Genomic DNA, 27,627 nt, shown 5'->3' on the forward strand with positions numbered 1-27,627 from the left:
TTTATTGCTTCCCTTGATACAAAACTCCTTGATTTTCTCCTGTCTTATGGTTGCAACACTTACTTGAAACCTGCAGGTAGTGTTATCATGTGTTATCATCTATGCTGTGATGTTCTTTCCATTTGCTGTATGTGCCTGAGGTCAGAAAGGCATTCTAGCACCGACACCTCCAAGGGCCTCCTCCGGTTTGGGGCCCCAGGTACTCTAAGCCCATATTTCCTCCCCTGCACCTCCTCAGGGAAAGTATAGTTTTTACTGTATATGTGCGTTTGTAAAAATCTCTACTGTAATTATCAGGAGGTTCTAATGACGGCTTGCAGCATCTGGTCCGACCTGGAGGAATGATAATGAATGGACGCCTCAGCACGAGGAGCTGGACGCCACGCAGCGACACAGCTGGTACACACAGCACGGCCAGTAAACACACACACACCACCAATAATGGAGGAAACGTTCATCAATGTCCAAGCTGCTGCATCTGGACAACAACACATTTAAAGGACTTTGGTGTTTGTTAGTTCCAGGAAAACAACTGGCCTACAAAAAATAATAAGTGATCCTTCATTATGTACATATTCCTTAACATTGTCTCATTAGTTTGTGAGAAAGACAGACATTTAAAGTGAAGCAGTGTGTATTAGAACGCGGATCAAACCAAACCACTCCGATATCGTATTTATTGGCTTAATGAGCTCATGAAAGACATACAGAGGTGCAGCAGGGTCGCATCTTACACTGTGACGCCCCCTTGTGGTGCTTTGAACGCCTGGCATCAACGTGAACAGTAAGATAACTCATACACCGAAGCTTTTACCTGTGAGATGGAGCTAAATACGTGTAATGTAACAAAAGTTCGTCTCCTTCGGGAAAACACACGAGCTGATGGTTGATTACATATTATAGAGTGATGTGGTCATATTACATCATTGTCCAGTTTCTATATCCACATTAAACTGCTTCACATTATTTGTGCTGATCATTTTTACATCATACAGCAATCATTTAGAAATGTATATTCATTAACACTTTGCAAAAGAGTAAAGAAAGCATTGAAGAACATAAGGAGACTTATTAAGATCTTAAATGTCTCAAAAGAAGGAAAGACACGGAAGCATTTTATGAAAACAAGATGTTCCAGCCGACACACTTTCATCATGAGGCCAAAGTTGGTCCACACACACACACACACACACACACACACACACACACACACACACACACACACACACACACACACACACACACACACACACACACACACACACACACACACACACACACACACACACACACACACACACACACACACACACACACACACACACACACACACACACACACACACACACACACACACACACACACACACACACACACACACACAAGTAAGGCAAAGGTGACTTGAGCTTAAGTTTGAAAATGTCAAGACTCACATATTAAAACAGATTTACAGATTCACCATCTTCATTCAGACTGTGCTCACTCATCCTCCTCCTCTTCATCCCTCCCTGTGTCTGTATCTGTATGGGAGCTCATTAGCAGACGTGGAAACCTGCAGGACGCTGTTCACTCTGATATCTCAGTATAAAGACTTTAGGGACAAAACATTGATTCAGTCAAAATTAAAAAATATGAGTAAAAACAAAACAAGTTCACTTTCTGTTCTAATTCCAAAAAAAATCAAAAGGCATTTTGTTTGGCGGCGGCGGTGCAGAGTCTGCAGACTGGAGTGAGACGGGCTGGGTGTGTGTTTGTACTTCTGTCTTTGGCTCCCTGAAGTCCAAACCTTTCTGTTCTACTTCAGCTTCTTCATTTGCTGATTTGTGTTGCAAATCTTGACGTCCATCTTGTCCACTTTGTTGAGCAAAGCGTCAACTGAGTCGTCCTGGTCGTCGATCTCCGTCTGGAGGCCCAAGCCGAGGCTCTTCAGCCTGCTCAGGCCCGCACTCATGTCATCTGGGACCGAACACAGAGATCAGCTGAGACGAGGCTCGTACAACAACACAAGTACCAGAAACATCCAGACGTTTACATACCTAAGTTGTTGTCCAGTGTCTGGTGAGCCGCTCTGAGGTGTGTGTTTCGTGGATATCCATTCTGATTGGACGCACCTTCATCTCCTGACCCTGCAGCTCCGAATCCTGCAGCACAGAACAGAAATTATGACCGCTGCTCCACAGGTTCAGGCTGTGCTGTGTGTGTGTGTGTGTGTGTGTGTGTGTGTGTGTGTGTGTGTGTGTGTGTGTGTGTGTGTGTGTGTGTGTGTGTGTGTGTGTGTGTGTGAACTCTTACCGCCTGTGTTCAGCTTCCTGAGGTTGGGGTGGCTGGCTGCGTACTTATCTTCATGCTCTCTGCTGTTGGACATAGCGTTCTGTAATCTGAAACCCAAGTCAGATAAGAAACGTTTAGACATTCAGTGAAGGAACACCAACGCCAACCTGAAGCTCTGTGATGACCTCAGAGGAGGGGTGAATGCGTCTTACTTGTCGCTGGCCTGGTAGCCGCTGGGCTCCTCTTCCGGGGCGGCGGGCTTGGTCTCTGGTTTGCCCTTGAAGTAACCGACGAGGCCGCCCCACACACTCTTGATGCTGTTGATGTGTTTCTGGCTGGTCTTCAGGTCCTGGTCCATGTTGTCCAGCATCTTGTTTGTCCTCTTTAGAGCCTCGCCCTGACGCATCAACTCCTAGAGAACCAGAGAGACAGACAGGCAGACAGACAGGTTTGTGTTGGTTGGCTCACACTTCTAGTAAACAGGTAACCATCAGCTGATCCGTTCTAACCTCAGCTGTTTCCACGCCCACTTTCTCTGACTCATAGATGAGGCCCAGCGATCGGTGACTGCTGTCCACCGCTGACTGAGCCGTACGCATCACTTCCTGTTGGAGGTACCGCTGCTTCCTCTCTGCTTCGCTCAGCCCGCTGTCATCATCGAAGCCTCTGCCACTCGACACACACTCTTCCTCATCGTCATCTGCAAACGGGTTGTGGGATGTTGGGTATGCCATCTGTGGAGCGGACACACACACAGGAAAGGGGGCGGGGTTAAAGGCTCCCACAATAACACTTTTAAGTGACACTTAACACTTATGTACGTATCTAACATCATTTCAAACCTCAGAAACCAGCTGGAAACCCTCTGAAAGGGGCGTGTCCTTCTTTTATATGACGTCAGATATGTTTACTAACAGTCGGACAATAAAGGCAGTGCACAGGAAACGATAGAGAACATAAACGCAGCAGCGGGAAACTCAGATCTGCGTCTAAGCGCCTCAAACATCAGAAAGCGCTCAGAGCTGGGAGTAACGCTGTGGCATTAAAGCTATTATATGACGTCATAGGCTCTCTATAGCGTCAGCCTCGCTTCAGCGACATGGATCTGTGTGTCTCTGCATTGCGAACAGACACCGAATGGAGCTAGAAAGTATTTTGTTTTCGTTCTTCGCTTAGGTAAGAGAAGAAGAAAGAAAAATACACAGTAACGCTTACTGATTACAAAACTGATAGTTAAACAATTGTTGCTTGTAAACACATTACATGAAATTAACGAAAATAATTCTCTGTGATCATCGAATAGCATTAGATAATAGGATTGGCGATCATTCTAATGTAAATGTACCGAGATTTCGATCTTAGCTAGCAGGTATAAGAGTTGTAATCGAATTTTACAGCCACACCCAGATGACAGACCAAAGACAATAACGGGTCAGAAATTAGCAGCTCGTCTTGTAAAATGGCAAATGTAAAAAATCAAGTTGTGGAAAACGTAGTCTATATAAATTTAACAGACAAACCTTTGACCAGAGCAGTTCGCCAATGATATCGCTGTATCCGCTGATAGAACATTGACAAATACTTCCGGTCACGTTTGGTGACGCTACAGATTGTAGTCCTGAAAGACAACGCTGCGCAACAAAAACGCATAATGCCTATTTGTAAATATTTGTTTTAAAAATTCTTAAAACGATTATAACATACCACACAATATCGTGTTATATGTCATTTCAGTCTCGTAGTAATTTATAACAAAAGGGGTTCAAATATAGAGCCATTATTGTAACTGGCGTCCCTAGTTCGGTTTGTCCCTGTGAGGCTGCCGTACTGCGACTTTGCCAGCGCCAGTCACCGCTGCGCTCTTGTTTCCTCTGCCGACAATTCAGTCGGTTTTAATGGAGGAGTAAACATGTCTGTAATGGGAGGGGGAACCAGAGGTTTTTACTTCAACACAGTGCTGTCGCTGGCCCGCTCTTTAGCTGCACATCGTCCCGCACCGGTGGAAAAGGTGAGGAAGGAGGGCGCCGCTTTAACAGACAATCAGGCGTAAAAGATAGAAGCGTTACAAAGCAACAGGGTGGAACTCTGCTTCCGCACAGGCGGCGGCTTATTTTCATGTGTGACGTGACAGCGCGGCTAAGGTTCATATGACAGGTGTGTGTGTGTGTGTGTGTGTGTGTGTGTGTGTGTGTGTGTGTGTGTGTGTGTGTGTGTGTGTGTGTGTGTGTGTGTGTGTGTGTGTGAGTGTGTGTGAGTGTGAGAGAGAGAAAGAAAAGTGATGTTACTGCATCAAACAGGCAGCGAGCCTGATCACACACACACACACACGCACACGCACACTGCAGCTGATGGCCACGACGTCTAATCTGAGGCTGCTCAGTGTGAAGCTGTGCAGAGTAACATGCATCATTCATTAAGCAGTCACAGCGTGTCAGTGGTTTGTGTTTACCTGTGTTTATATTGATTTATTTGGCCTGAGAAACAGTGATGTAATCGTTGTACAGGCACCTTAGGTTGGGAAACCCAGGTATCATATACATTCTTCTTGTACATAATACCTTAAGCCTGCGGTTCTCAAACTGTGTTAGGAGAGGCGAGTCAAAACATGTAAATCTATGTAAATGTCATTAAATGCTTATTTAAGCTTAATTAGTTCAGTTTATCCGTTTGAGTCATGTTCTCATTTGTTTTTCCCCCACGTCTATGTGTATTTAAGTTTGTTGTTCTTATCTGTCAGTAAGCTTTCACTCTGGTACCATGAAGCTCTCAGTACTGCCGCTCAGGCTCAGTGCAGCCGCTCAGGCTCAGTGCAGCCGCTCAGGCTCAGAGCAGCAGGTCTCTCTGTGGTTTGTGGTTGGAGGCTCAGTGGTGTGATGGTGCAGCTGTGTTTGTAACTTGGTTCAAAGGGAAAAGCGCTGCTCTGTGATTTCCACTGCTATCAGGGTTAAAGCCCCAGCACAGTAGTAGTAGCTCCTTCTATTGAAAAGAGATCATATGTTATCAAACAGCTTGTGGAGGATAAAGTGTGTGTCAACAATTCATGTTTACATTTAACAGTTAGAGTTTAACACCTGAGAGTGGCAGCACATAATGATCAGCTCAGTGCCAAACATCCAAACACAGCTTCCTCTCTGGTCGTCTCTCTGTGTTGCCTTCATCGCTGTACGAGCCGTTTGATCTGCAGGTGGTCTCTCTGTTCTCTGTCTCAGATTGAAGACGTCGGTGCCTGATCTTCCTCCTAAATCTCCTCCCTTTGCTGTTTCAGGTCCAGAAGCTACAATGCATGTGTCCAGTGGAGGTCCGTGGTGTCTTCACTCTGGACGTGCGGCGCAGAGATGCTGTCATCGCCCTGGCTGTGTTTCTGGTGGAGTCTGACTTACAGGTGTGTGTGTGTGTGTGTGAGAGAGAGAGAGACATTCTATCTGGTTGTGGTTAATGGATCACAATTTGGGCTGAAGAGGGCAGCATTTTCAGAACCTCCTATCTGTTCAATCAGTTTCATCTCTTTCAATTAAAGCATGGATCCAGATGAATTCCTTCACTGTATAATTAACCCTCTGTTGCCCACAGCTCTTAGCTCATTCCCCTAATTTGATTAAGAGATGCAAGACTTCACCTGTAAGCCTGTAAACTCATCCCATCATCCCACTGAGACACGGTGTGGAAAGCCTGCCTGTCATTTCATCATGGATAACACTGGGTTGTCATAGTAACATCACAGTGAAATGCAGAAGTCTTATATTTACTTCCCTTCACCAAGCTTTGATTCAGTGATGACAAAACAGAAACAGCTCCTCTTCTTGTTTTATCTGTGCCGGTTGTTTAAACTAAAGTGTCGCCCTGTGCCGTCTCCTGCCCTTCTTTGTGTTAACGTCTCTCATGTTGTCTTCGCTCCGGCAGCACAAAGACATCATTGTTCCCTACTTGCTGAGCCTGTTGAGAGGTTTACCCCGGGTCCAATGGATCGAGGAGAGCTCGGGAAAGAAAGGAAGCGGTGAGGACAATCCTCTTATAATGGAGCCTTGCGACCCCGAGGTGCCCTGCATGGGTGGGGACAAAGAATGTCTCACCTCAAGTGCAGTCTGAGTCATGTTCAGAGTCTTTAATCTTTATTTGCCAAGTCCAAGTTCAAGTGAAACCATAGTTTTCCATTTCCAATTATTAATCCCACTTTGTTTTTGCTGTTTCGTTGCCATTTTTTGATAAATTATTGCGTTTGTTGTTCTTTCTCTCTCCTTTAGAGTCTCTTCCTGTTGCAGAGAACTTCAGCTTCTGCTTGGTGACTCTTCTGGCCGATGTGGCGCAGAGGGACCCAGACTACAGACATCAGGTCAGTCTGAGAGGCGACGCTCATGTTGGACTCTTCCTTCACTGAGAGCAGCGAGGGCTCATCTCTCCTCTGTTGTTTCCCTCTCAGATACTGAATACTCTGATGGAGGTCATGCAGGGGTTAAAGGAGATGTGCCAAACACCTGATAACCACGACAAAGGTACACACACACAAGGGCTCCGACAAGCACTGAACTGCTTCCCCTCAGTCCGTCTCACACTCTCTCTCTCCTCCAGTCTTCTTGTGCAGGTACATCGTCCCCTCCTTACTGGGGATGACTCGCGCCTTTGGTCGCTACAGCAACACAGACGAGGCTCTGCTGTCCAAGCTGTTTCCCAAGGATGCACCCCAGGCCACCTGCGTCGCCGAGGAAACGGAGGGAGTGAGGCGCAGGTCCTTCAACGACTTCCGCTCCATCATGCCGTCGTCTCTGCTGACGGTGTGCCAGAGCGACTCTCTGCGCAGACGCACGGGGACCAACGCCGACTCTTCCGTGCAGGTGTGTGTGTGTGTGTGTGTGTGTGTGTGTGTGTGTGTGTGTTGGTTCTAAATGAAGAACCGAATGTTCTCTCTCAACTGCTGAGTGCTGACTTTATTTTGCTGTAGCGAGTCCTTACTGAAGTTAAATCTGGCGTCTTGCAGGTGTGCGGTGATCCAGGAGGCCCCTCCCCCTGCTCCCCCACCGCCCCCGGCCTGCATTACTTTGAAGGTAAAACACAACAAGCACACACGTTCTTTGTATCCGGGTCGTATTTCAACGTCATCCTAGACTGCGTTTTGCCAAAAGTGAGCGTAGGAACCAAGGAAGCTGCTGACTGAAGCAGTTATGTGATCTTTGGACCAAATATAAAGTTTTGTACAGCAAGCCTGACTGATCTTGAGTAATGATGGTCCCCGCTCGTTGTCCTTCCAGGCGCTTACCTCCCAGACAGCAGCGCACTCGACCCCAACTACTACTTCTCCACGGTCAGCTCCAGCTTCTCCGTGTCTCCGCTCTTCTTGGGGTCCAGTGACAGCGAGGTGGAGGTGCCAGCCGACCTGCTGCGCCAGCTCCTCGCCCTGGTAACAGCACTCCTCCGCCCCCTGTTTACTGTGTGTGTGTGTGTGTGTGTGTGTGTGTGTTTGTGTGTGTGTGTGTGTGTGTGGATGGGTGTGTGTGTGTGTGTGTGTGTGTGTGTGTGTGTGGGTGTGTGTGACGTAGGCTGTGTCTTTACCGCCGACTCTGTGTGTGTGTGTGTCCACGTACAGGTGAAGGAGTTTGTAACCGACTCATTTTTGAAAACGCTGGACGCCGCCATGACTGAAGTGACTGAGGTGCGTTCCAAACTGTGAAACCAATGAGTGTGTGTGTGTGTTTCTAAAGTTAGTTGGATGCTTTTATCTGTTCTGCTAAGTTCTGATTTTCTCTCTTCTCTCTTCTTTACACCCTGAAGTCCAATCCCCTAATCAATCTACACTACAAAACCTTCAGTGATCCTCTCTATGTGTGTGTCTTCAAAATGCTGCGGGACACACTGTACTACATGAAAGGTACAACACGCCACAGTCTTTATTTATTAGGGATTTAAAAAGGGCCAGAGGTCTGAAAGTTGGCACAGTGCCGTTACTGGCCCCCAGAATGTGAGCTGAGTTGGTTTGGACTCTTTATCTCACTTCCTTCAGGCTGCTCCCATAGACTCCAATTCAAAAACGACAGCAGAATGTGACCGAGTGTGTGAAAGTGTGTGAGTCTCTCTCTTCCTGTCTTCTAGCCTCTCAGTCGGCGTTTGTGCGGGAGGTCCACGACTTTGTGCTGGAGCAGTTCAGCAGCAGTCAGTCGGAGCTGCAGCGGGTGCTCCACGACACGGGGGGGTTGCCAGGGGAACAGAGCCCCCTCAAGCTCCGTTGCCAAGCCAACGCTGCCTGCGTGGATCTCATGGTGTGGGCTGTAAAAGATGAGCAAGGTAATGGACGGTTGCATTGTGCGTGTGCTGACATCGTAATGAGTGGGATGCGGGATGAGTTCCATCTCTGCCGCTGGCTTCACTTCTTCCCCTCACCACTTTCTTCCCTCCTTGTTTGCTTATAGGAGCTGAAAATCTCTGCACCAAACTCTCAGAGAAGCTGCAGTCCAAAACCTCCAGTAAAGTCATCATCGCCCACATGCCCCTGCTCATCTGCTGCCTGCAGGTAAACCACACACAGATCCTCAGTGTGTCCGCATCCTGGTGGCTCCATGGACCGAGGGTTTTCTGATCGGATCCCAGACTTTTATTGGGTGTCGTTTGAGAGGCTAGAGTTTCTGGTTTAGTGGGGAATAGCTGTGCTCAGGTGTTCACTCAGAGACAGAGAGGGAAACATTGCATAGAGGGAAGGGAACAGCATGGGACTAATGCTTCCACCCACAACCCAACTGGTGATGTCGCCATCACCAACGCAGTATCCACATCAGAACCATGAAGCATAGAGCCACCAGATGCCCACACAGTGAAATGAGTGTCTGATGGTTCTTATATCATTTCCTGTTCCTGTCAGTCGTCCAACAACAGTCTGGACAAGATGTCTCTGAATGTCTCTGAATGTCTCTGAATGTCTCTGAATGTCTCTGAATGTCTCTGCTTGTCCCCCTCCCTCTGTCTCAGGGTCTGGGTCGTCTGTGTGAGAGGTTTCCAGTCGTTGCGCATTCGGCCTCCACCTCCCTCAGGGACTTCCTGGCGGTTCCCTCCCCCGTCCTCATAAAGCTTTACAAGTACCACAGCCAGTACAGTGCAGGTGTGTGTGTCTCTGTGTGTGTCTGTGTGTGTGTGTGTATGGATGTAGACATAAATGGCTGATCTCTATTGTTTTAATTGCCACCAGTAGAATATAGTATAGTGAAACTAGAGCTCAGTTATTATTGTTGCTGACTATAGAGTGTCAAGTCAATACCAATAACACGGCCATTGTCATTGAGTCATCGGAGCATCTGGCACATCCACTATTGATCTGCGGTGTTGCCCAGCAGCAAACACACATAAACAACCTGAAATCCAATTAACTGCTGATCTAATCTGCTCAGTTGCAAAAGATAAAGACTCTTCCTCCATTTTGTTCATGCATTACACGCAAACCATTTGTTTCTCTGCGCGTTCTCATTCAGAGCGACGTTTAACGACCACACTTTCCCTTTGTACTGCACATTTTCTCTGAAGACGCTCGAGAAATTGGCATCAGCATTACCAACGAGCATTCCCAGTCCACTATGCTGTCAAACAGGAAGGACCAGCCCTCCATGTACGAGCAGCTCAGAGACATCTCCATCGACAACATCTGCAGGTCAGACACAAACACACCTTCAGCTTCAAGTCAGAACCTCTTATTCTTACAAACCCTTCTTCTAAGACATCCTGTGTTTCTGTCTCAGATGTCTGAAGGCCGGTCTGACCATGGACCCTGTGATCGTGGAGGCCTTTCTCGCCAGCTTGTCCAACCGCCTGTACATTTCACAGGAGAACGACAAGTGAGCAACATGTTGTGTGATCTCGATCTTAACGAGTACGGCACTGATGAGGCTCCAGTCTCACACACTCTTTGTTCCTCTTGTCAGGGACGCTCATCTCATCCCAGACCACACCATCCGTTCCCTGGGCCACATCGCGGTGGCGCTCAGAGATACTCCCAAAGTCATGGAGCACATCCTGCAAATCCTTCAGCAAAAGTTCTGCCAGCCTCCCTCCCAGCTGGACGTCCTCATCATAGACCAGCTGGGCTGTATGGTCATTACAGGGAATGTAAGTGTGAAGGGGCAACAATTGATGTGATTCTAGTTTGAAATGTGTGTTGGGGAAGTGTGTAAGGACCCGAAAGCTTTGAATCCAGAGCAGAATGATGTCAGCGTCTTAAACTGAAGCTGCTGTGTGTTTACTTCTTCCCGCTGAGTGAAGTGATTCTGACTCTTTGCACACTATGAGTAAATAATGTCTCTCTCAGCCCAAATAACTGCTCCAGCACTGAGATGTTGCTATAAATAGAAGAGCTTTCATGTTGTTGTGTGTTTCTGCTTCTCTGCCTGCAGCAATACATCTACCAGGAGGTGTGGAACCTCTTCCAGCAGATCAGCGTGAAGGCCAGCTCAGTGGTCTACTCGGCTACCAAAGACGACAGAGATCACGGCTACAGGTCAGGATCTGCTTCTGACAGAGTCACAGTGTCGTTGGTGTGTTAGTGTGTAAGTCAGGCCTCTGGTTCTGTTTGGTTATGCTGAGTGCTTTTCTGTGGCTCTACCTCAGGCACTGCTCCCTGGCAGTGATAAACGCTCTGGCAAACATCGCAGCCAACCTGCAGGGGGAGCAGCTGGTGGACGAGCTGATGGTCAACCTCCTGGAGCTGTTTGTCCAGCTGGGCCTGGAAGGGAAGAGAGCCAGTGAGAGGGCCTCGGACAAAGGGCCGGCGCTGAAGGTCTGAGCTCACACGCACAATCATCTAACACAGGAGAACATGTGTGTGTGTGTGTGTAATGACTTGTTTTCTCCACCAGGCTTCCAGCAGTGCAGGGAACCTTGGAGTCCTGATCCCCGTCATAGCTGTGGTACGTGTGTGTGCATCTTAACTGTTTCTAGTCAGTTAGTATGAGTTTATGTTGCAACATGGAGCAGAGTTCAGTCATTTACATGAGAATCAAGCTGTTAGTTAGTATTTAACTGGGAACAAATATTTATCTACTGCAGTCCAAACAGCAGTGTTAGTGAGGCGCCACTCAATGTTCAAGAACAACTGGGCACAAACAGATGTGTCAGGCTCAGTCATCCTACATATTCTATACAAACACAAAGCAATCAGACAAGAATAGTTTTTAATTCAGCCATATTATGAAACAATATCAATCATTTTGCCTCATTTGTTTAGATGTGTGTGTTTGTTGTGCAGTAGTATTCTGTGCTATCTTGTCTCCTCTATTATTTAGATTTCTTTCTCACTCTTCTTCACTGTTCAGTCTTTGTTGAACGCTGCTCCTCTGTCCTCACAGGAGAAGATGAAACATTAACAGACAGCAAATAACAAACGTTTACTGACTCACTCCCACACACTCACACACAGTTTGAGACCACTCACACATGGGATCACCTTACTGAGGATACATGCAGATATGATACAAACAAAAACATAACAGAAGTAATCAGTCATGCTCCCGGGGTTCATTAACACCCAGATGGAACATTTCATGCTGTTTAGCAGGACATGAACTCAAGTTTAGCTCTGTGACGGATTGACCACCCGGCCCATGAACACGAGGCAGTCTGTGCGGTGCTCGTAGATGAGGAAGAGGAAGGGATGGTCCACGGTGAAGCGGATCTGAGAGGAGAGGGGCATGAAGCCCACCTGGGTGAGAGCGGCCGCCTCTGTCCCCTCCTCGTTCACTGTGATGGTTCCTTGGTGCTTCAGCTGTGGGAGGGAGATCACAGGAAGCTCCGCACTCAAATACTCTGTGAGCACTATTGATTGTGCAGAAAGGAGATATAGATCACGTATCAGGTGGCCCAGTGACCCCATAGCTGTGTTTGGCTTTTAGGATCAGTCAGGCACTCACCCAGTTCAGGCCGATCTTTTCAGAGGTCATCCCAGAGAAGTCTCCATCCGCCTGGAACAGGTCGGTGAGGCCCATCTCCTTCATATTGACTATGAGGTCATAGTTCTGCTCCAGTTTAAACCGAGGCAACACCACCTCACGAGTCCTGGGAGGAAGAAAGCAAAGATGAGGACTGTAACTCTGAAGGTTCCCTGGCTCATAAAGTTTACTGAGTGTATCCAGCATTTGCCTTCTCAGCAGTTCACCAGATCGTTTGGGAGAACACTGCTGACCTGTTAGTCATGTTTTTCAGCCACTTGTTGACAACAGTGGGAGAGATCTCCTGCTCCAAAGTCCTCATGCCAGAGATCTTCCTCGGCAGGGCGATGAGCATGCTGATGTCTCCTGTGTACGGCAGCTGCACATGGGAAAGTTTACATCCTCATTATGAAGCTCAGCTGCTCTCTTTATCTGTCAGTGTGTCTGTAATACTGCCTATCTGTGTGTCATTGATTTAGATTCAGCTTGCGTGGTGTTTGGTTGAGCCTCAGTGTGAGGTCGCCCACCTGCAGGATGTCACAGTCCAGTTCATGGTCGGCAGCAGCCAGGAAGTTCCCTTTGTTGGACATCATCGGCACGCGGACATTTGTTTTTTCGTTAATGCGAAAGTTGCGGTAGTGAGTCGTCTCTTTGGGGAATTTCTGCTCCCACGTTCCTGTTTGTGTTCACACATAAGGTTAAAGTGACTGAGACTTTAACTCACCTGGTGTCATGGCACTGGAAAGGTAGAGAACAGATTGTGTGTGTGTGCGCTTTTACCTTTGAAGTACAGGTAGTTCAGCAGCATCAGGACCATGTTGGGGTCCACACTCTTCAGCGGCTCTCTGATCAGTCCTTTGGTCAGCTTCATTATGCGGCGGTTGGCCTTGGCCCGAAAGGCCGGATCCCTGAAATCCACCGACTGAGGCTCTGCAAAATAAAACGCCTTTGACTTTTTACGAAAGTCGTCGTTCACAGAGACGTTCTTCTTCACGAACAGATCGTTCACAGAGCGAAGCGTGTAGCCGAAGTTCCTCCTGAAGAGCCTGTGGGTCAGCTTCCTGAAGAGCTTGTGCACTGTTGTGTTGTCATAGTGATGGCTAGCGTTGACAAACTCGGCGAATCCCAGAGCATTGTAGATCTGGTCATGGGTTCCAGGCCCAGCTCCTAATGCCATCATCCCCATGGCGATGGAGATCCCAGCAGGTGCCAGCAGGATGTTGTCGCTCTGGTTGACGTCGTTGCGAAGGCTCCGGTAGAGGTTAAAGCCAAAGTGGGCGTTAACAATGTTGAGACGTCTGAGGCGAGACCGACCGTGGAACAGTCGCAGGAGTCTGGCCCGGCGGATCTTTGGGTCGGAGGGCTCGGCGAAGATGTCGATGTCCGGCGCCGGTGTGGCGATCTCGTCGATCTCATCGCCTTCACTGAAAACATCACAAGCGCGTCACAAAGCTGTCAATCATTCAGTTTGTTTTGGTGTGGAGTGGCTTCACAGACCTGCAGTTGGATCAGAACTCAGCATTTGTTATAGAGTCTTTATTATTTTTAGACTCCAACCTAAACTACAGAGGCATTTCCCCAAAAGTATTATTATCAAAGCTGAGACTCACTTGTAGTCGTCACTTCCCTCGGACAGGATCTTGTCAAAATCAATGTAATCTTCATCTTCATGGCCATCAAAGATCAGGTCGTTGGTGACGGTGTTTTCTTTGTGGAAGTCCAGAGGGATCTCCTCCATGTCGGCCGCCCCGCCCCGGCTCGACCCTGTGGGCTCTGGGGTCGCCTCAAAGTGAGAGTCCAGCTCTTTGATCCCAGCCTGGGCCGGGCCGAGGAGCAGACACGCTGCAGCGATCACTGTGACGAGCAACATCCTGACGGGAGAGCGGGGTGGAATCAGAGACACAGTGGAGCCGCTGAGCTCAATCATCCATCTCAGCAACACTGACTAGATTAGATTGATTTGTACTGTAATGTTTTGTAGAATTAAGTACATAGATTGGTTCTGGTTCCGATTTCAAATCTTTTCTGTTTCTCTTCCCTAGTGTGTGTGTGTGTGTGTGTGTGTGTGTGTGTGTGTGTGTGTGTGTGTGTGTGTGTGTGTGTGTGTGTGTGAGAGCTGTCTTACCTTTGCTGGTCACTCTGTGCTGTGTTGCCTCTGTGTTTGGGACTCAGAGCGAGGAGTTAAATTGCAAAAGTGAACTTTGATGCAGGCTCCTCCTGAACAAATAGACCAGATCAAACAGAACAAAAAGTGCTGTGACACTGAAATCTTTAACTCTTCACAATTCAGCTATCTGTCAACAATATTCAATGGGATCTATCTTTAAAAAGTTGCTGTAATCCCAAAATTCTTTATCAAACAGTATTCTGATCTTTATTTCACACCGAGCAGCTATAATGACCTTTAAAAGAATTCCATTTAACCTTTAGATCCCTTTAGAATCAAATGAGACAGGATCTGCTCCTTTGTTTCATGTAAGCTTGTGTTGTTTACATTGTTCGCCTTCTCGTCTTGTGTTTTCTCCACAGTTGACTAGACGGCTTCCGCCAATCAAAGAGGCTAAGCCCCGCCTCCAGAAGCTGTTCCGTGACTTCTGGTTGTACTCGGTGGTCATGGGGTTTGCGGTGGAAGGATCAGGTAAACAGTCTCTTTTTCTTGGCCATTTTCTAGTATGCAACAGGTTAGAAATGACAGGAAGTGGAGATTTAAAGGTGTAGTCCCCGATTTTAAAGTCAAATAAGAGAATTGACGATGCTTTCTGTCTCTCTCCTGCTCAGGGCTTTGGCCAAAGGAGTGGTATGAAGGTGTGTGTGAGATCGCCACCACCTCTCCTCTCCTCACCTTCCCCAGTGGAGAACCTCTTCGTTCCGAGCTTCAGTACAACTCTGCCCTGAAAAATGACACAGTCACACCGGTACACAACCCTGCCATCTTTGTTTTTCTCACATTCTGACTCTGGATGTTCTCAGAAAGCTCCATTCAAACACTCACACATGTTTTCACTCTCTGCCCTGCAGGGGGAGTTGGGCGAGCTGCGGTCAACCATCATCAATCTTCTCAACGTGGCCACCGAAGTCGCTGCCGTCATTAACAAACTGGACTTCGCCATGTCGACGTATCTGCTCTCAGTCTACAGATTAGAATACATGAGGTTGGCTGCACACCACTCATTACATCATCAGTGATTAATTAAACAATCCCCCTTAAAGCTTCATGTTGCTTCCTCCTCTGTGATGTTCTAGGATGCTGCGATCCAATGACCCTGACAGGTTCCAGGTCATGTTTCGATACTTTGAGGACAAAGCCATCCAGAAAGACAAATCAGGTGAGAGCTTTACTCTGAAATGGTCACCTGTCAGTTTGTCTTTGTTTTTAAAACGTGTGTTTAATCATCCTTTATTCTATCTTCTCAGGCATGATACAGTGCATTATTTGTGTTGGCGATAAGGTGTTTGATGTCTTCCTCCAAATGATGGCTGAGAAGGTACGTAGGTGTCCCTGCTATGGCCTGGTTTGGTTGTACAGATGTTTGCTCAGCTGGTTGACTTTGGCTTTTATTCTTCTTATTAGGCGACTAAAAATCTAAACATGTTTGTTGTCTTTTTAGCCAAAGACCAAAGAGCACGAGGAGGAGTTGGAGCGACATGCCCAATTCTTATTGATCAACTTCAATCACACCCACAAGAGGATTCGCAGGGTTGCAGATAAATACCTGTCCAGTTTGGCTGAGACGTGAGTATGAATTATACAGCCTTGATCCTGTCTTCTTTACACATGTATGTTCTATTTTTCATCTTCCTACATCTCCACCAGCTTCCCTCACCTGCTGTGGAGTGGTCGCGTGTTGAAGACCATGCTGGACATCCTGCAGACGCTCTCTCTGTCACTGAGTGCTGTAAGTGCCTGATAAATGGAGGTGCTAACTGCTCTGCAGTTGAAGATCACTGTCTTTCTAGAATTTGTACATGAATTGTAGAGAGGAGGGTGCTGGTTTAAATCCCTGTAAGGAGATTTGGAGCGATGGGGAATGTTTTGGAAGCTGCAGCGACCACACTGCCTGCTGTATCTTGTTTATCTTTATATTAGATAAAGTGAGACAGGCTTATGAGCATGTGTAATTTATTCTAGTCTAAACTGTAATCTGTCTACAAATTCCTCCCAGGACATCCACAAGGACCAGCCTTATTATGACATCCCAGACACTCCGTACAGGATCACTGTCCCCGACACGTACGAGGCCCGAGAGGTGAGTCTGGGCTGTGATTACATACATGACCACCAGAGGGAGCCACAGTATTTATTTTCACAAACAGAACTCGTAAGAAGAAAGCCATATTCATAGAAAACAAGAAAGAGTCCAGGAAAGATTTGACTTCATGTGACCCATTGGTACAAGGATAGATTTCATGTTTAACTCCTTAAAGATGTGTCAGACATGTTCTCCTCTCCCCTCAGAGCATAGTGAAGGACTTTGCTGCTCGCTGTGGTGAGATCCTCAAAGAAGCGATGAAATGGGCGCCGTCTGTTACAAAGTCCCACCTACAGGTCAGTGAGGGAAACCTGATGATCAACTTAACATTAGAGTGAATGGAACTGCAGCGGTGTGGGAGAAGACCAACCTGGGGAAACACAACTGTAGAGTGAGCTGTGATGAAATTCTAAATTATAATGTGCATCAATAATAGTAATCCCTCTCTCTTCCTCTCTCCCTCTCTCTTCCGGGCCCTCTCTCATGTCAGGAGTACCTGAACAAGCATCAGAACTGGGTGTCCGGGCTGTCCCAGCACACGGGCCTGGCCATGGCCACAGAGAGCATACTGCACTTTGCCGGCTACAACAGGCAGAGCACCACACTGGGCGTGAGTTGGCACGGCCACACAGCCGCACACTTCATACCTCTCTGCACACAAACTCTTTCTGACCACCACAGCGTTGTTGTCACCTAGATTGCAGAGACTATCCAACACCAGATTAAGGTAAGAGTAGGGCCGCAGTTAGATGGAAGAAGAATGAAACGACAGCGCCCAGATTAAAACCCTGAGACCAAATCACCGCAATCCTAACTACCAATATTATTAACCTGAAGGAAAATGATTTAAAGATTTGACAGTATGAACATGCACTTAATACCACTAAATAATGAATTATAAAATCTTTGGTTAGTTGTTTTTGAAATCAATCACAGTATCCATTGTTGCACCAAAGATTTAAGATCAATAGTTTTAGTAGTTTGTCTGTTTCCTAGTTGCATCCAGGACGTCCCTATTAACATCTGTCCACATTCACGTTTGTCCAACATTAAAAGGTTTTTAACACAACAACAAATGAGCCATTTAGTGGTTTACCTCGTATCCTTGGTAAACACCAGGAGTCCAGTCCTCTAGTTGCTTACAGCTCTGTATGTCCCTGTGTGTGTGTGTCCCTGTGTGTGTGTGTGTGTGTGTGTGTGCATGCATTCTGCTCTGTGTGACGTTGTTTTGCTTGCTATGCTTTGATTCTGTGATCTGTGCTTTGCCTCCTGCAGTATCCGTCTTTTCATTTGCTTCATTTGTTGCATTTTGTCTTCATTTAACTGCAACGAACTACCTGCCCGGTTGCTTGGCGCGTTTGTGGATGTGCTGGTTACCCGGTAACCGACTTGCAATGGACGGGTGGTTTGTTTGGCTGGTTGCCCATTTGGCTAACTGGTTATGATGGTGCTGTCCTCCACCCTAGGCCGCTTTCCCTCAGGTTGGTCTGATCAATGAATACAGCGAGACAGGCCTCAGACATGATTCCTCCCTCTGTTCACTCTCGTATGTTGCTACCCCAGCTTGTGACTCCGTAACCCTAAGAAGCCTCTAACCTGTGTTCTTCTTTAGTCCACCCAGCTGACAGAGAGACCAGCGTGTGTGAAGAAGGACTACTCCAACTTCATGGCATCCCTCAACTTGCGCAATCGCTACACCGGAGAGGTGAAGTCTGTTTTTGGATTTCATTCAGAATGGCGGGAAGGAACATGGATTCAGTACCGTCACATGTGTGTGTCGCATCTGTGACATCACTGTATATGTCTGTGTGACGTGTAGGTGGCCGGCATGATCCAGTTTGCAGAGGCGACCCACAGCCAATCAGATCTCAACAAGCTCATGATCCTGCAGATGACGGAGGCTTTAGACAAAAAAGACCCAGAGGCCTTCACCCAGATCATGTTCAAGATGGCCGCCCTCCTTATAAACACTAAAAGTGAGTACGCTTGCCTTTTTGAGCACGGATTGAAGTAAAAAGGCATTGTGGTCCTTATCTCTGTCTGTCTCTCCCTGCAGACTGTGATCCTCTGCTGCTGCACCACCTGTGCTGGTCTGTGCTGAAGATGTTCACAGAGCACGGCATGGAGACGGCCATCGCCTGCTGGGAGTGGCTCCTCGCCGCACACAATGGCGTGGAAGTGCCGGTGTGTAGTTTTACCACTTCTGATAGAATCACCTGATCTAGTAGTGAGGAGAGTTTGCGTCTTGCTGGCTAAATGCGTATTCTGCCTCTCTTGTCTAGTTCATGCGTGAGATGGCCGGGGCTTGGCAAATGGCGGTGGAGCTGAAGATGGGCTTGTTCTCAGAAGACAAAGTAGACGCCGGCCCGTTGGCGGTGTCAGAGGAGAGCCAGCCTGCACCCTGTCCTCCTGATGTCACGCCTCACTTCCTCTGGATAGAGGTCAGGAAACTGCTGCTTCTCCTTTCTACTGCTAATTTACTGTCTTGGTTTAAAAGTGTACTTCAGTCAGTTAGATGTGCCTAATTAAGTTAAGGCGAGATAAGTTAAGGCCTTTTGTCCACTTTTCCACAGTTTCTGGTGCAGAGGTTTGAGATCGCTAAGTACAGCAGTGCTGACCAGGTGGAGATCTTCACCGCCATTCTGCAGAGGTCTCTGTCCCTGAGTGTGGGAGGAGCCAAAAGTAGCCTGAACAGGCACGTCGCTGCCATAGGACCAAGATTCAGGTACAGCATCTGCTTATCTCCACCGGAGTGAGACTAACGGGGGGGGGGGGGGGGGAATGTCTCTATGTAAACCAATCTGTCCACTTCCTGCCTTCTTACAGACTGCTGACTCTGGGTCTGACTCTCCTGCATGCTGATGTCGTGACAAACGCCACCATCAGAAATGTGCTGCGAGAAAAGATCTATTCCACAGCTTTTGATTACTTCAGGTAATTCAGTTCATCTCCCATCTTCTTACCAGAGAAGAAATCTCTCTATATCTTTCTGAATCAAAGCTTTCTCTGCTCTTTCAGCTCTCTGTTGATGCCTCTCTCCTCTCTCCTCTCTCCTTCTGTAGCATCAATCCCAAATTTCCCACTCAGACGGAGAAGAGTCTGAGAGAAGACATCAGCATAATGATCAAGTTCTATGCCAGCCTGCTGTCGGATAAGAAGTATTTGGCTGCCAGCCAGCTGGTTCCCCCAGGTACAGCAAGGAACCAACATTCAGTATTTCAGCCCAGTCAGACTTATTATTTCGGTAAACACGGGCGTCTTGTTGTGTGTGTGTGTGTGTGTGTAGATCCTCAGGACATGTCTGTGAACAGTCTGTCAGTGGTTGTGGCTCAGGGGTGGATGAACACCGGCCCCTGGTCCTCTGGGATGTCCACCATATCCAAGAAATCAGGTTGAACATAAACCCGCTGCCAACACTTCTAAGTACATCATTCCAGAAGGAACCATTTTGGCTGATGCATTAATGTTGTGTTGTTTCAGGACTGTCGAAGAAAAGCAACAGAGGCTCTCAGCTGCACAAGTACTACATGAAACGCAGGACGCTCTTACTCGCCCTTCTGGTATTTTACCTTACGCAACACTTTCTATATTTCTGCTGTAGTATTGCTGTTCTGTTGTTTCATGTTTCATCATCCCCCTCTGCAGGCGAGTGAAATCGAGCGGCTGACAACGTGGTACAACCCGTTATCCACCCAGGAGCTCGCCATCTCCACAGAGCAGTCGGTGGAAACCAGCATCGCCAACTGGAGGTCCAAATACATCAGTCTGACGGAGAAACAGTGGAAGGACAACGTCAACCTGGCGTGGAGCATAGCGCCTTACCTCGCCCTGCAGCTGACCACCAGGTACAGGGTTTGTGTTTTAAGTCGAGTCAAACACATAACACACCCCAGGAGAAAAAGTCATTTCTTCTAAGTTGTCCAAGAAAGCAATTATTGTTTTTATAACGCTCATATTTCAAACCCATCCATGTCCTCTCAATCCATGAAGCAGGCCTGGGAACAGGAAGTAGAGATTGATGATTCCACAGAAATAGATAGAACACAAACAAAACACAGCAAACACGACTCTACTCAGTTTAAGATCAGTCATCGATTACGGTTTAAACCCTTTAAACTCCAGAACAGAAGGAGATAATCACACAGTCTTAGCTGAAGGTGCAGACATATTGGAAAGACATTACTGAGGAGTGAACTGTAACATCTGGTGCATCGATATAAATGGATCAGGTGATTGAACAGATGTACATGTGAGAGACTGTTCAATATCCCAACCTGTACATGCTGCCAGAGAAGGGGTCGGCAGGGATATTACACCAAATAAATATGGAACACACACTGAACGCTCCACTGTAGAGGCTCAACCGGACAAATGAGACGCTTACTTTGCCTTTATTGCCTTAACGTTCTAAGATCTGCTCCATTATTCAAGTTGATGAAGCCCGTACCGCCCTCATGGAGACGTAATGTTGTGTTTTTGTAAATGTGTATACGTCTGTGGATCGTTACGTAACCTCGCGGCTTTATTTACCTTTCAGATTTAAGAACACGGAGGCCATTGTGGCGGAGGTGACTCGCCTGGTGCGCATGGATCCGGCTGCGGTGTGCGACATCCCCGAGGCGGTCAAGGTGAGAGGCCTGTGTGTGTGTGTGTGTGTGTGTGTGTGTGTGAGGACCACCCGGAAGTGAAAGTGTTAAATTCGATTGGACACTTTTTCAGATAACAGATTCAGTGAAGTAATGAAACATAAACAAAGAAACGGTGCAGGCAGTGTGTGTGTTGGGGCCAAATTCTCCAAAACTCATCTCGTTTCATTGATTTGACTAAATTTCCTGACTTGTTTGTGTTTCAACAAGTAAACCTAAAGAGATGAAAACAGGCCTTGTCATTGTGACTTGAATAATAAAGATCTCTGTCTCCCTGCAGCTCTCTTTGGTCTTCCTCGTTAACTTCTACCTGACAGGACTCTTAATGAGGCTGTCTGAGGAGGAAGCAGGGGAGGCTTAGCATGCTCCTCCCCAAAGGCCGCCGCCCTTCAGCCCGTGATCCACTCTGACATGTCGTTGTTGTTTATCCCCGTCACTTTACTTACAGGGTTCCTCAGGGAGCTAGTTAACTCGGGGGGTCAAAACCTCGCGTGAGGTCGCTGTCACAATCGATCCTGGCTGAGCACAGATCCAAACGCTTCATAAGATGACTCATATCTCTCTGGATTTCTTCTTCTTCTTCTTCTTCTTCTGTTGTTTCTGTAGTTCTTGGTGACGTGGCACACCATCGATGCCGACTCTCCAGAGCTGAGTCATATCCTGTGCTGGGCCCCTGTTGACCCCCCAACTGGACTCTCCTACTTCTCCTCCATGTACCCTCCTCACCCCCTCACAGCACAGTATGGGGTCAAAGTGCTGCGCTCCTTTCCACCCGTACGTATACACACATACAGTATAAAGAGTGTTATGGGGTCGTGGCGGGGGGGGGGGGCGGAAGAAGCGGACATTTTGTGAATGCAACAGCGAGATCATAACAAAACTTTCCATTTTAATAAAGTGATCAATCGAGTGATCACTAACACATCTGAACCAAACACAGCAGATTTCATATGGCAGCAATCTGGGGTTAGACTGTGTGTGATTGTGCTCTGCTCTTCTTCCTCTTCTTCCCAGTAAAGCATCTTTCTTCCTCCCCTTCTGTTTTCCAGGATGCCATTTTGTTTTACATTCCTCAGATCGTCCAAGCACTCCGTTACGACAAGGTAACTGTGATCACAGTCGGGCGCAGAGCGTTTGAAAGGTCAGATGTCCTCAGATGAAGCATGTGTGATTGTGTGGTGTTGTGTGTGTTGCTGTAGATGGGCTACGTGAGAGAGTACATCCTGTGGGCCGCTCAGAAGTCTCAGCTCCTGGCTCACCAGTTCATCTGGAACATGAAGACCAACATATTCCTGGATGAGGAGGGAAACCAGAAAGACCGTGAGTTTGGCCCATGCTTGGTATCCTCATGCAACTATCACACACACACACACACAGGTGGATACAGCATCTTCTTTCTCTCTCTCTCAGCTGACATCGGTGAGCTGTTGGAGCAGATGGTGGAGGAGATCACCGGCTCGCTGTCTGGACCAGCTAAGGACTTCTACCAGAGAGAGTTCGACTTCTTCAACAAGATCACCAACGTGTCTGCCCTCATCAAGTATGAACACACTTCACATAAAGCAACCATACTGCCAGTTAGCTTAGCACCTTTAGGCCATCATTTCCCTTTGAAACAAGTGCAACCTTTGAGTAAACTAAAACCTCTAAACCTCTAAAGAGTATCTATTTAGCAGCAAGTCAGCATTTCTAAGAAGTCGTGTGTGTGTGTGCTCTGTAATGCTGATTCAAAAGGTTTACATGACCGGCATCAAAGGTTTCTGACAACCCACATAGAATGAAAGCACAAAGTGTGTGTGTGTGTGTGTGTGTGTGTGTGTGTGTGTGTGTGTGTGTGTGTGTGTGTGTGTGTGTGTGTGTGTGTGTGTGTGTGTGTGTGTGTGTGTGTGTGTGTGTGTGTGTGTGTGTGTGTGTGTGTGTGTGTGTGTGTGTGTGTGCGTGCGTCCAACAAAAAGGAGAATTAAAATTTGACCCAATTGCCACAAAATGCTCCATGCTGTCATTTGCTTCCATTCCCAGCAGAAAGTTCCTGGCTTATCAGGCTCAGGCCACTGTCTTAGGCAATAATAACTCCAGTGATAATGTCAGTAATGTGCTGCTCTATTCTGGTGAAACTCAGATTCCCGTGACTGACGGCTGAAACAATGCTTTCCCTGCGTGTGGAGAGTCTTGTGATCTCCACTCTGGCCTCTTCTTTGTATCGGCTTGTGATTCTCCGCGCACATAAGCTCATTAAACCATCCTCAGAAGACGACTCCAGTCACAGATCTGGTAGAGAGATTGTGTTAATGTGCCGTTAAAGAAGAGTCTCTGCTCGCAAACCAAGCGCACAATAAACAAAGGCGGGTAAATGTTCAGTGTGATGGAGAACAAAAGGATCACGAGCCAGGTTTCATCGCACGCCCGTCTGGGAAAAGAAAGGAGAGGAAATGTGTGAAAGATGGGGATTCGTTCTGTATTTAGACTTGCATTCCTGAAATCCATGCAAAACCACATCTTTGTTCCCTTCTGATTGTCCTGCCAAGTCACAATTTCATAGAATTATAAAGGGACAAACAGAAAGAGAACAAGAAGCCCTAAACTCAGATGTGGATCCTGGTCAGAGGCCTGAAAGTAGCAGAACAGAACAACTTTTTCTGTGACTAAGCAAGCAAACATAATGAATAACAGAGGCCTCACAGGTCATCAAGGTGTTTATGAAGTGATAATCCTCCCCCCCCTGAGTCAGGATATTTACTTTCTTCCTCTGACTCACATCTCCAGTGGTTTAGTCCCCGAATCCCTTTGTTGTTCATTTATTTGGCCGTTTGGTTTCTCTCACGTCGCTCCGATTAGTCTGGGAGACATGAGACGTCCTGTTGCGTCTCCTCTCCCTGAGTGCCCGTCCACCTGTGTGTGTTTGCTGTGCTGCTGATGAGCGAGCCTGTGACAGGTCCGGTGTGTGTCGGGGCCTTACAGGGAGTTCAGTCAGCCGGTTAAGGGGGAGGAAATTCCCCTCCTGCCTCATTAGGATACTAATTGCAACTATCAGAGGACACGCGTCCTTAAACAAAGCTCCCGTCCCTTCTCCCCCCTCTCTCTCTCTCTCTCTCTCTCTCTCTCTCCCCCCCAGCGACTCCCCTCTGTGAATAACAACAGAGCCCAACTGTCACTTGTGGTCTGGAATCATTGGGTGACATACCCATGCAGGCCGCGCTGGGGAAACAGGGAGAGAAGAGAAGCGAGGGTGAAACCTTTCTGTTATCAATCTGTTTGTTCTTCTTCATCAGGCCGTATCCCAAAGGTGAGGAGAGGAAGAGGGCCTGCCTGCAAGCCATGTCAGAGATCAAAGTCCAGCCGGGATGCTATCTGCCCAGTAACCCTGAGGCCGTAGTTCTGGATATAGACTACAAATCTGGAACCCCCATGCAGAGGTCAGCACTCTTCTGTTCCCACAAATCACAGATAATAATAATAATAATAATAATAATAAGAGTGATCTCTCTGAAGGTTTGAATCCGTCTGTGTCTCTGTTCAGTGCTGCTAAAGCTCCGTACCTGGCCAAGTTCAAGGTGAAGAGGTGTGGAGTCATGGAGCTGGAAAAAGAAGGTAACAGCCACGATGAAGGCACACACACACACACACTGACCGAGCTCTTACAACTGCATGCCTGCTAACGGTGTGATGTGATTCTTCCTCTCAGGTATGCGGTGCCGCTCCGATTCTCTGGACGAGGCAAAAAGCGAAGAGGAGGCCAAGAGGATCTGCTGGCAGGCGGCCATCTTTAAAGTGGGAGACGACTGCAGACAGGTGTGGCTTCATAAGATGTCTCAGAGCTTTTGTTGTCTAATCTGATCTCTGCATCTTCACTCAAACCACCTGACTCTTCCTCTGGCCTTCTTTATTGTTCTTCATATTTTCATAAACTTATTCCATTTCCTCCTTTCTGATCCCAGGACATGCTGGCCCTTCAGATCATCAGCCTGTTTAAGAACATCTTCCAGCTGGTGGGCCTGGACCTCTACGTCTTCCCCTACAGAGTGGTGGCCACAGCTCCAGGAGTACGTTCCTACAGAGGCCACGCCTACCTGCTGCCTTTACTTCCTTATACAAGCTATCATACATCCAAAACACATTTTCCTCTGAAGATGACCTCCCCTCTTCATCATGTCCCTCCACAGTGCGGCGTGATCGAGTGCATCCCAGACTGTAAGTCACGTGACCAGCTGGGGAGGCAGACGGACTTCGGCATGTACGACTACTTCAGGAACCAGTATGGAGATGAATCCACTTTAGCCTTCCAGAAGGTAAAGGCCTCAATCCCTCTTCATCGTCAGGCCGTTTCATCGTTCATCATTTTGAGACAAATGTGTGTGATACTGGTGATTAGCTGGTGTGTGTGTCTCATCGCTGACTGGCTCTCCTCCTGGCAGGCGCGGTACAACTTCATCCGCAGCATGGCAGCATACAGCCTGCTGCTCTTCCTGCTGCAGATTAAAGATCGACACAACGGAAACATCATGCTGGACAGCCAGGGCCACATCATCCACATCGGTGTGTGTGTGTGTGTGTGTGTGTGTGTGTGTGTGTGTGTGTGTGTGTGTGTGTGTGTGTGTGTGTGTGTGTGTGTGTGTGTGTGTGTGTGTGTGTGTGTGTGTGTGTGTGTGTGTGTGTGTGTGTGTGTGTGTGTGTGTGTGTGTGTGTGTGTGTGTGTGTGTGTGTTTCAGTTTGTAAACTACATTATTAGTTTTTATAATTTCTTTCAATGCATCAAATGGTGATTTCAAGACTGTCTGTGTGTGTGTGTGTGTGTGTGTGTGTGTGTGTGTGTGTGCCACCAGACTTTGGGTTCATGTTTGAGAGTTCCCCTGGGAGGAACCTGGGCTGGGAGCCGGACATCAAGCTGTCTGATGAGATGGTGATGATCATGGGGGGCAAGATGGAGGCGACGCCTTTCAAGTGGTTCATGGAAATGTGTGTGAGGGGTTACCTGGCTGTCAGGTGAGTCACACACACACGGAAATGATCTGTCAGTGTTCACGCCGCAGTTAGGACGTCTTTATTTAGACGTGTTCCTCTGATTTAGGCCGTACATGGACGGAGTGGTCTCCTTGGTGAACCTCATGCTGGACACTGGCCTGCCCTGCTTCAGAGGACAGACCATCAAACTGCTCAAGTGAGTCACGTGTGTGTGTGTGTGTGTGTGTGTGTGTGTGTGTGTGTGTGTGTGTGTGTGTGTGTGTGTGTGTGTGTGTGTGTGTGTGTGTGTGTGTGTGTGTGTGTGTGTGTGTGTGTGTGTGTGTGTTTCCAGATTGCTCATTCTCACTCCTCTCTAGGCAACGATTCAACCCGAGCATGAGTGAGAAGGAGGCAGCCGCCTTCATCATCAAAGTGATCCAGAACTGCTTCCTCAGCAACAGGTAAGACTCAGAGTCAGAGTCACACTCAGAGTCAAACAGATTGCGTCTAACTTCACCTTCTCACTTCCTGTGTCTCTCTTCTTGATTTACAGGAGTAGAACCTATGACATCCTCCAGTATTACCAAAACCAGATCCCGTACTGAGCATCTGTGCCGAAGCATGCCTTTCTATTGGCTGGTACACTGTGCGTGCGTGCGTGTGTGTGTGTGTGTGTGTGGGTGTTCAGCGTTGGACATTGTGGCGCATTATTACTGCTGATTGTTGGCTGTTGTCTCTTGTGTTTGCTTTCGCCTCGCGTTTCACTTTCAGTCTTATTTCTCTCCGGGTATTGATTTACTATTCCTATATTTATTCTGTTGAAATCAATGTTTTTATTCTTGTTCATGTTACTGTTCTATTGCACTCGCATCTCGACTTCTGTGCACTCTTAAAAAAATCTGCACGTTCCGTCATTCTACTTTGTGCCAATGAGAAATGATTTGTCCTTTTTGTGAATGTGGATTTCAAAAAGCTGTAACTTTATCTGGGTTTGGAAAATGTACCGTGTGTTTTAAAAACTTTGATTTGGAAACTTGAAGTAGCAGATGTGCTGTGACGTGGTTCCAGTTTGACCAGGGTGGCCTATGCTGTCTTCTTGTACTGTACATCTGTGCTTCTCTTTCTAATGGACCAGTCAGAGTTGATTGACAGGCGGCCTGGTCCTTCTCCGCCTGTATTTCTCACTGTACAGACACAGGCTGCGCTGTTTTCTGCCTTCATATTTGCAGTTACCACGGGCGATCCGGTGCTCACAAACCGAGAGACGCTCGGGCTGAGTTTTCTATATTTTGCATTGGCAAAGGGAGGGTGGGGGGGTGTAAGGCGCCTAGCAACCATGGATACGTATAAGGCACAGATTTGAGTGACAAGCAGGGGCATGACGTCAAGTGTTAACTACCGTGTAGTCTGTGTGCAATGTAGCTTGTAGTGAAAGTTACTGGAGTATTCCAAAGTACTGTGCCCGCGTCCGTACGGTTTGCCTTTATGTAACGTTACTGATTGTAAAGAATTTGCCTCTTTGTACATTTATACCCATAATCCATTTTCTGTCTCTTTTTCTATCTTCACGCCTTTTGAATGAGAATGCACAGTCTATGAAATCAAATAAAGATATATTACGTAAATAAA

At 47.4% G+C, this 27,627-nt stretch overlaps 3 protein-coding genes across 5 annotated transcripts; 1 reads left to right on the forward strand and 2 right to left on the reverse strand.

The window, feature by feature from the left end:
• Positions 1-457: 457 nt before the first annotated feature.
• snap29 (synaptosome associated protein 29) lies at positions 458-3,868 on the reverse strand. The gene is made up of 6 exons (XM_076149577.1): positions 3,792-3,868; positions 2,781-3,005; positions 2,484-2,683; positions 2,293-2,378; positions 2,037-2,141; positions 458-1,956 (listed from the first exon to the last, which is right to left on the reverse strand). The coding sequence occupies exons 2-6, from the start codon at positions 3,003-3,005 to the stop codon at positions 1,796-1,798; spliced, it is 777 nt and encodes a 258-aa protein (XP_076005692.1). The 5' UTR covers positions 3,792-3,868; the 3' UTR covers positions 458-1,795.
• pi4kab (phosphatidylinositol 4-kinase, catalytic, alpha b) lies at positions 3,356-27,627 on the forward strand. 3 transcript variants are annotated; one of them, XM_076149571.1, is made up of 54 exons: positions 4,128-4,279; positions 5,537-5,653; positions 6,172-6,265; positions 6,513-6,601; positions 6,689-6,761; positions 6,838-7,100; positions 7,244-7,310; positions 7,515-7,663; positions 7,850-7,915; positions 8,035-8,131; positions 8,353-8,544; positions 8,670-8,770; positions 9,223-9,352; positions 9,772-9,895; positions 9,984-10,079; positions 10,167-10,350; positions 10,635-10,738; positions 10,849-11,017; positions 11,097-11,147; positions 14,694-14,802; positions 14,943-15,079; positions 15,183-15,316; positions 15,408-15,490; positions 15,579-15,649; positions 15,773-15,897; positions 15,979-16,060; positions 16,328-16,411; positions 16,621-16,710; positions 16,905-17,024; positions 18,027-18,119; positions 18,234-18,390; positions 18,471-18,598; positions 18,697-18,855; positions 18,988-19,139; positions 19,241-19,348; positions 19,477-19,604; positions 19,701-19,805; positions 19,895-19,974; positions 20,060-20,259; positions 20,952-21,042; positions 21,667-21,834; positions 22,110-22,163; positions 22,260-22,380; positions 22,471-22,600; positions 24,330-24,473; positions 24,578-24,648; positions 24,743-24,849; positions 24,996-25,100; positions 25,221-25,346; positions 25,473-25,593; positions 25,881-26,040; positions 26,126-26,215; positions 26,376-26,459; positions 26,552-27,627. In XM_076149571.1, the coding sequence occupies exons 1-54, from the start codon at positions 4,181-4,183 to the stop codon at positions 26,601-26,603; spliced, it is 6,234 nt and encodes a 2,077-aa protein (XP_076005686.1). In that variant the 5' UTR covers positions 4,128-4,180; the 3' UTR covers positions 26,604-27,627. The 3 variants fall into 3 exon arrangements, with proteins under 3 accessions (XP_076005687.1, XP_076005685.1, XP_076005686.1); XM_076149572.1 differs by lacking the exon at positions 4,128-4,279 and adding an exon at positions 3,356-3,447 and having other exon boundaries at positions 19,477-19,805; XM_076149570.1 differs by having other exon boundaries at positions 4,127-4,279; positions 19,477-19,805.
• On the reverse strand, positions 11,395-14,397 carry serpind1 (serpin peptidase inhibitor, clade D (heparin cofactor), member 1). Its single transcript, XM_076149574.1, has 7 exons — positions 14,290-14,397; positions 13,775-14,035; positions 12,945-13,588; positions 12,692-12,840; positions 12,419-12,543; positions 12,147-12,291; positions 11,395-12,001 (listed from the first exon to the last, which is right to left on the reverse strand). Exons 2-7 carry the CDS (start codon positions 14,032-14,034, stop codon positions 11,810-11,812), a joined length of 1,515 nt encoding a protein of 504 aa, XP_076005689.1. The 5' UTR covers position 14,035; positions 14,290-14,397; the 3' UTR covers positions 11,395-11,809.

The sequence above is a fragment of the Genypterus blacodes genome, unplaced genomic scaffold (assembly GCF_046128005.1).
Source record: "Genypterus blacodes isolate CSIRO-AG114 ecotype Tasmania unplaced genomic scaffold, CSIRO-AGI_Gbla_v1 ptg000045l_1, whole genome shotgun sequence".
NCBI lineage: Eukaryota > Metazoa > Chordata > Actinopteri > Ophidiiformes > Ophidiidae > Genypterus > Genypterus blacodes.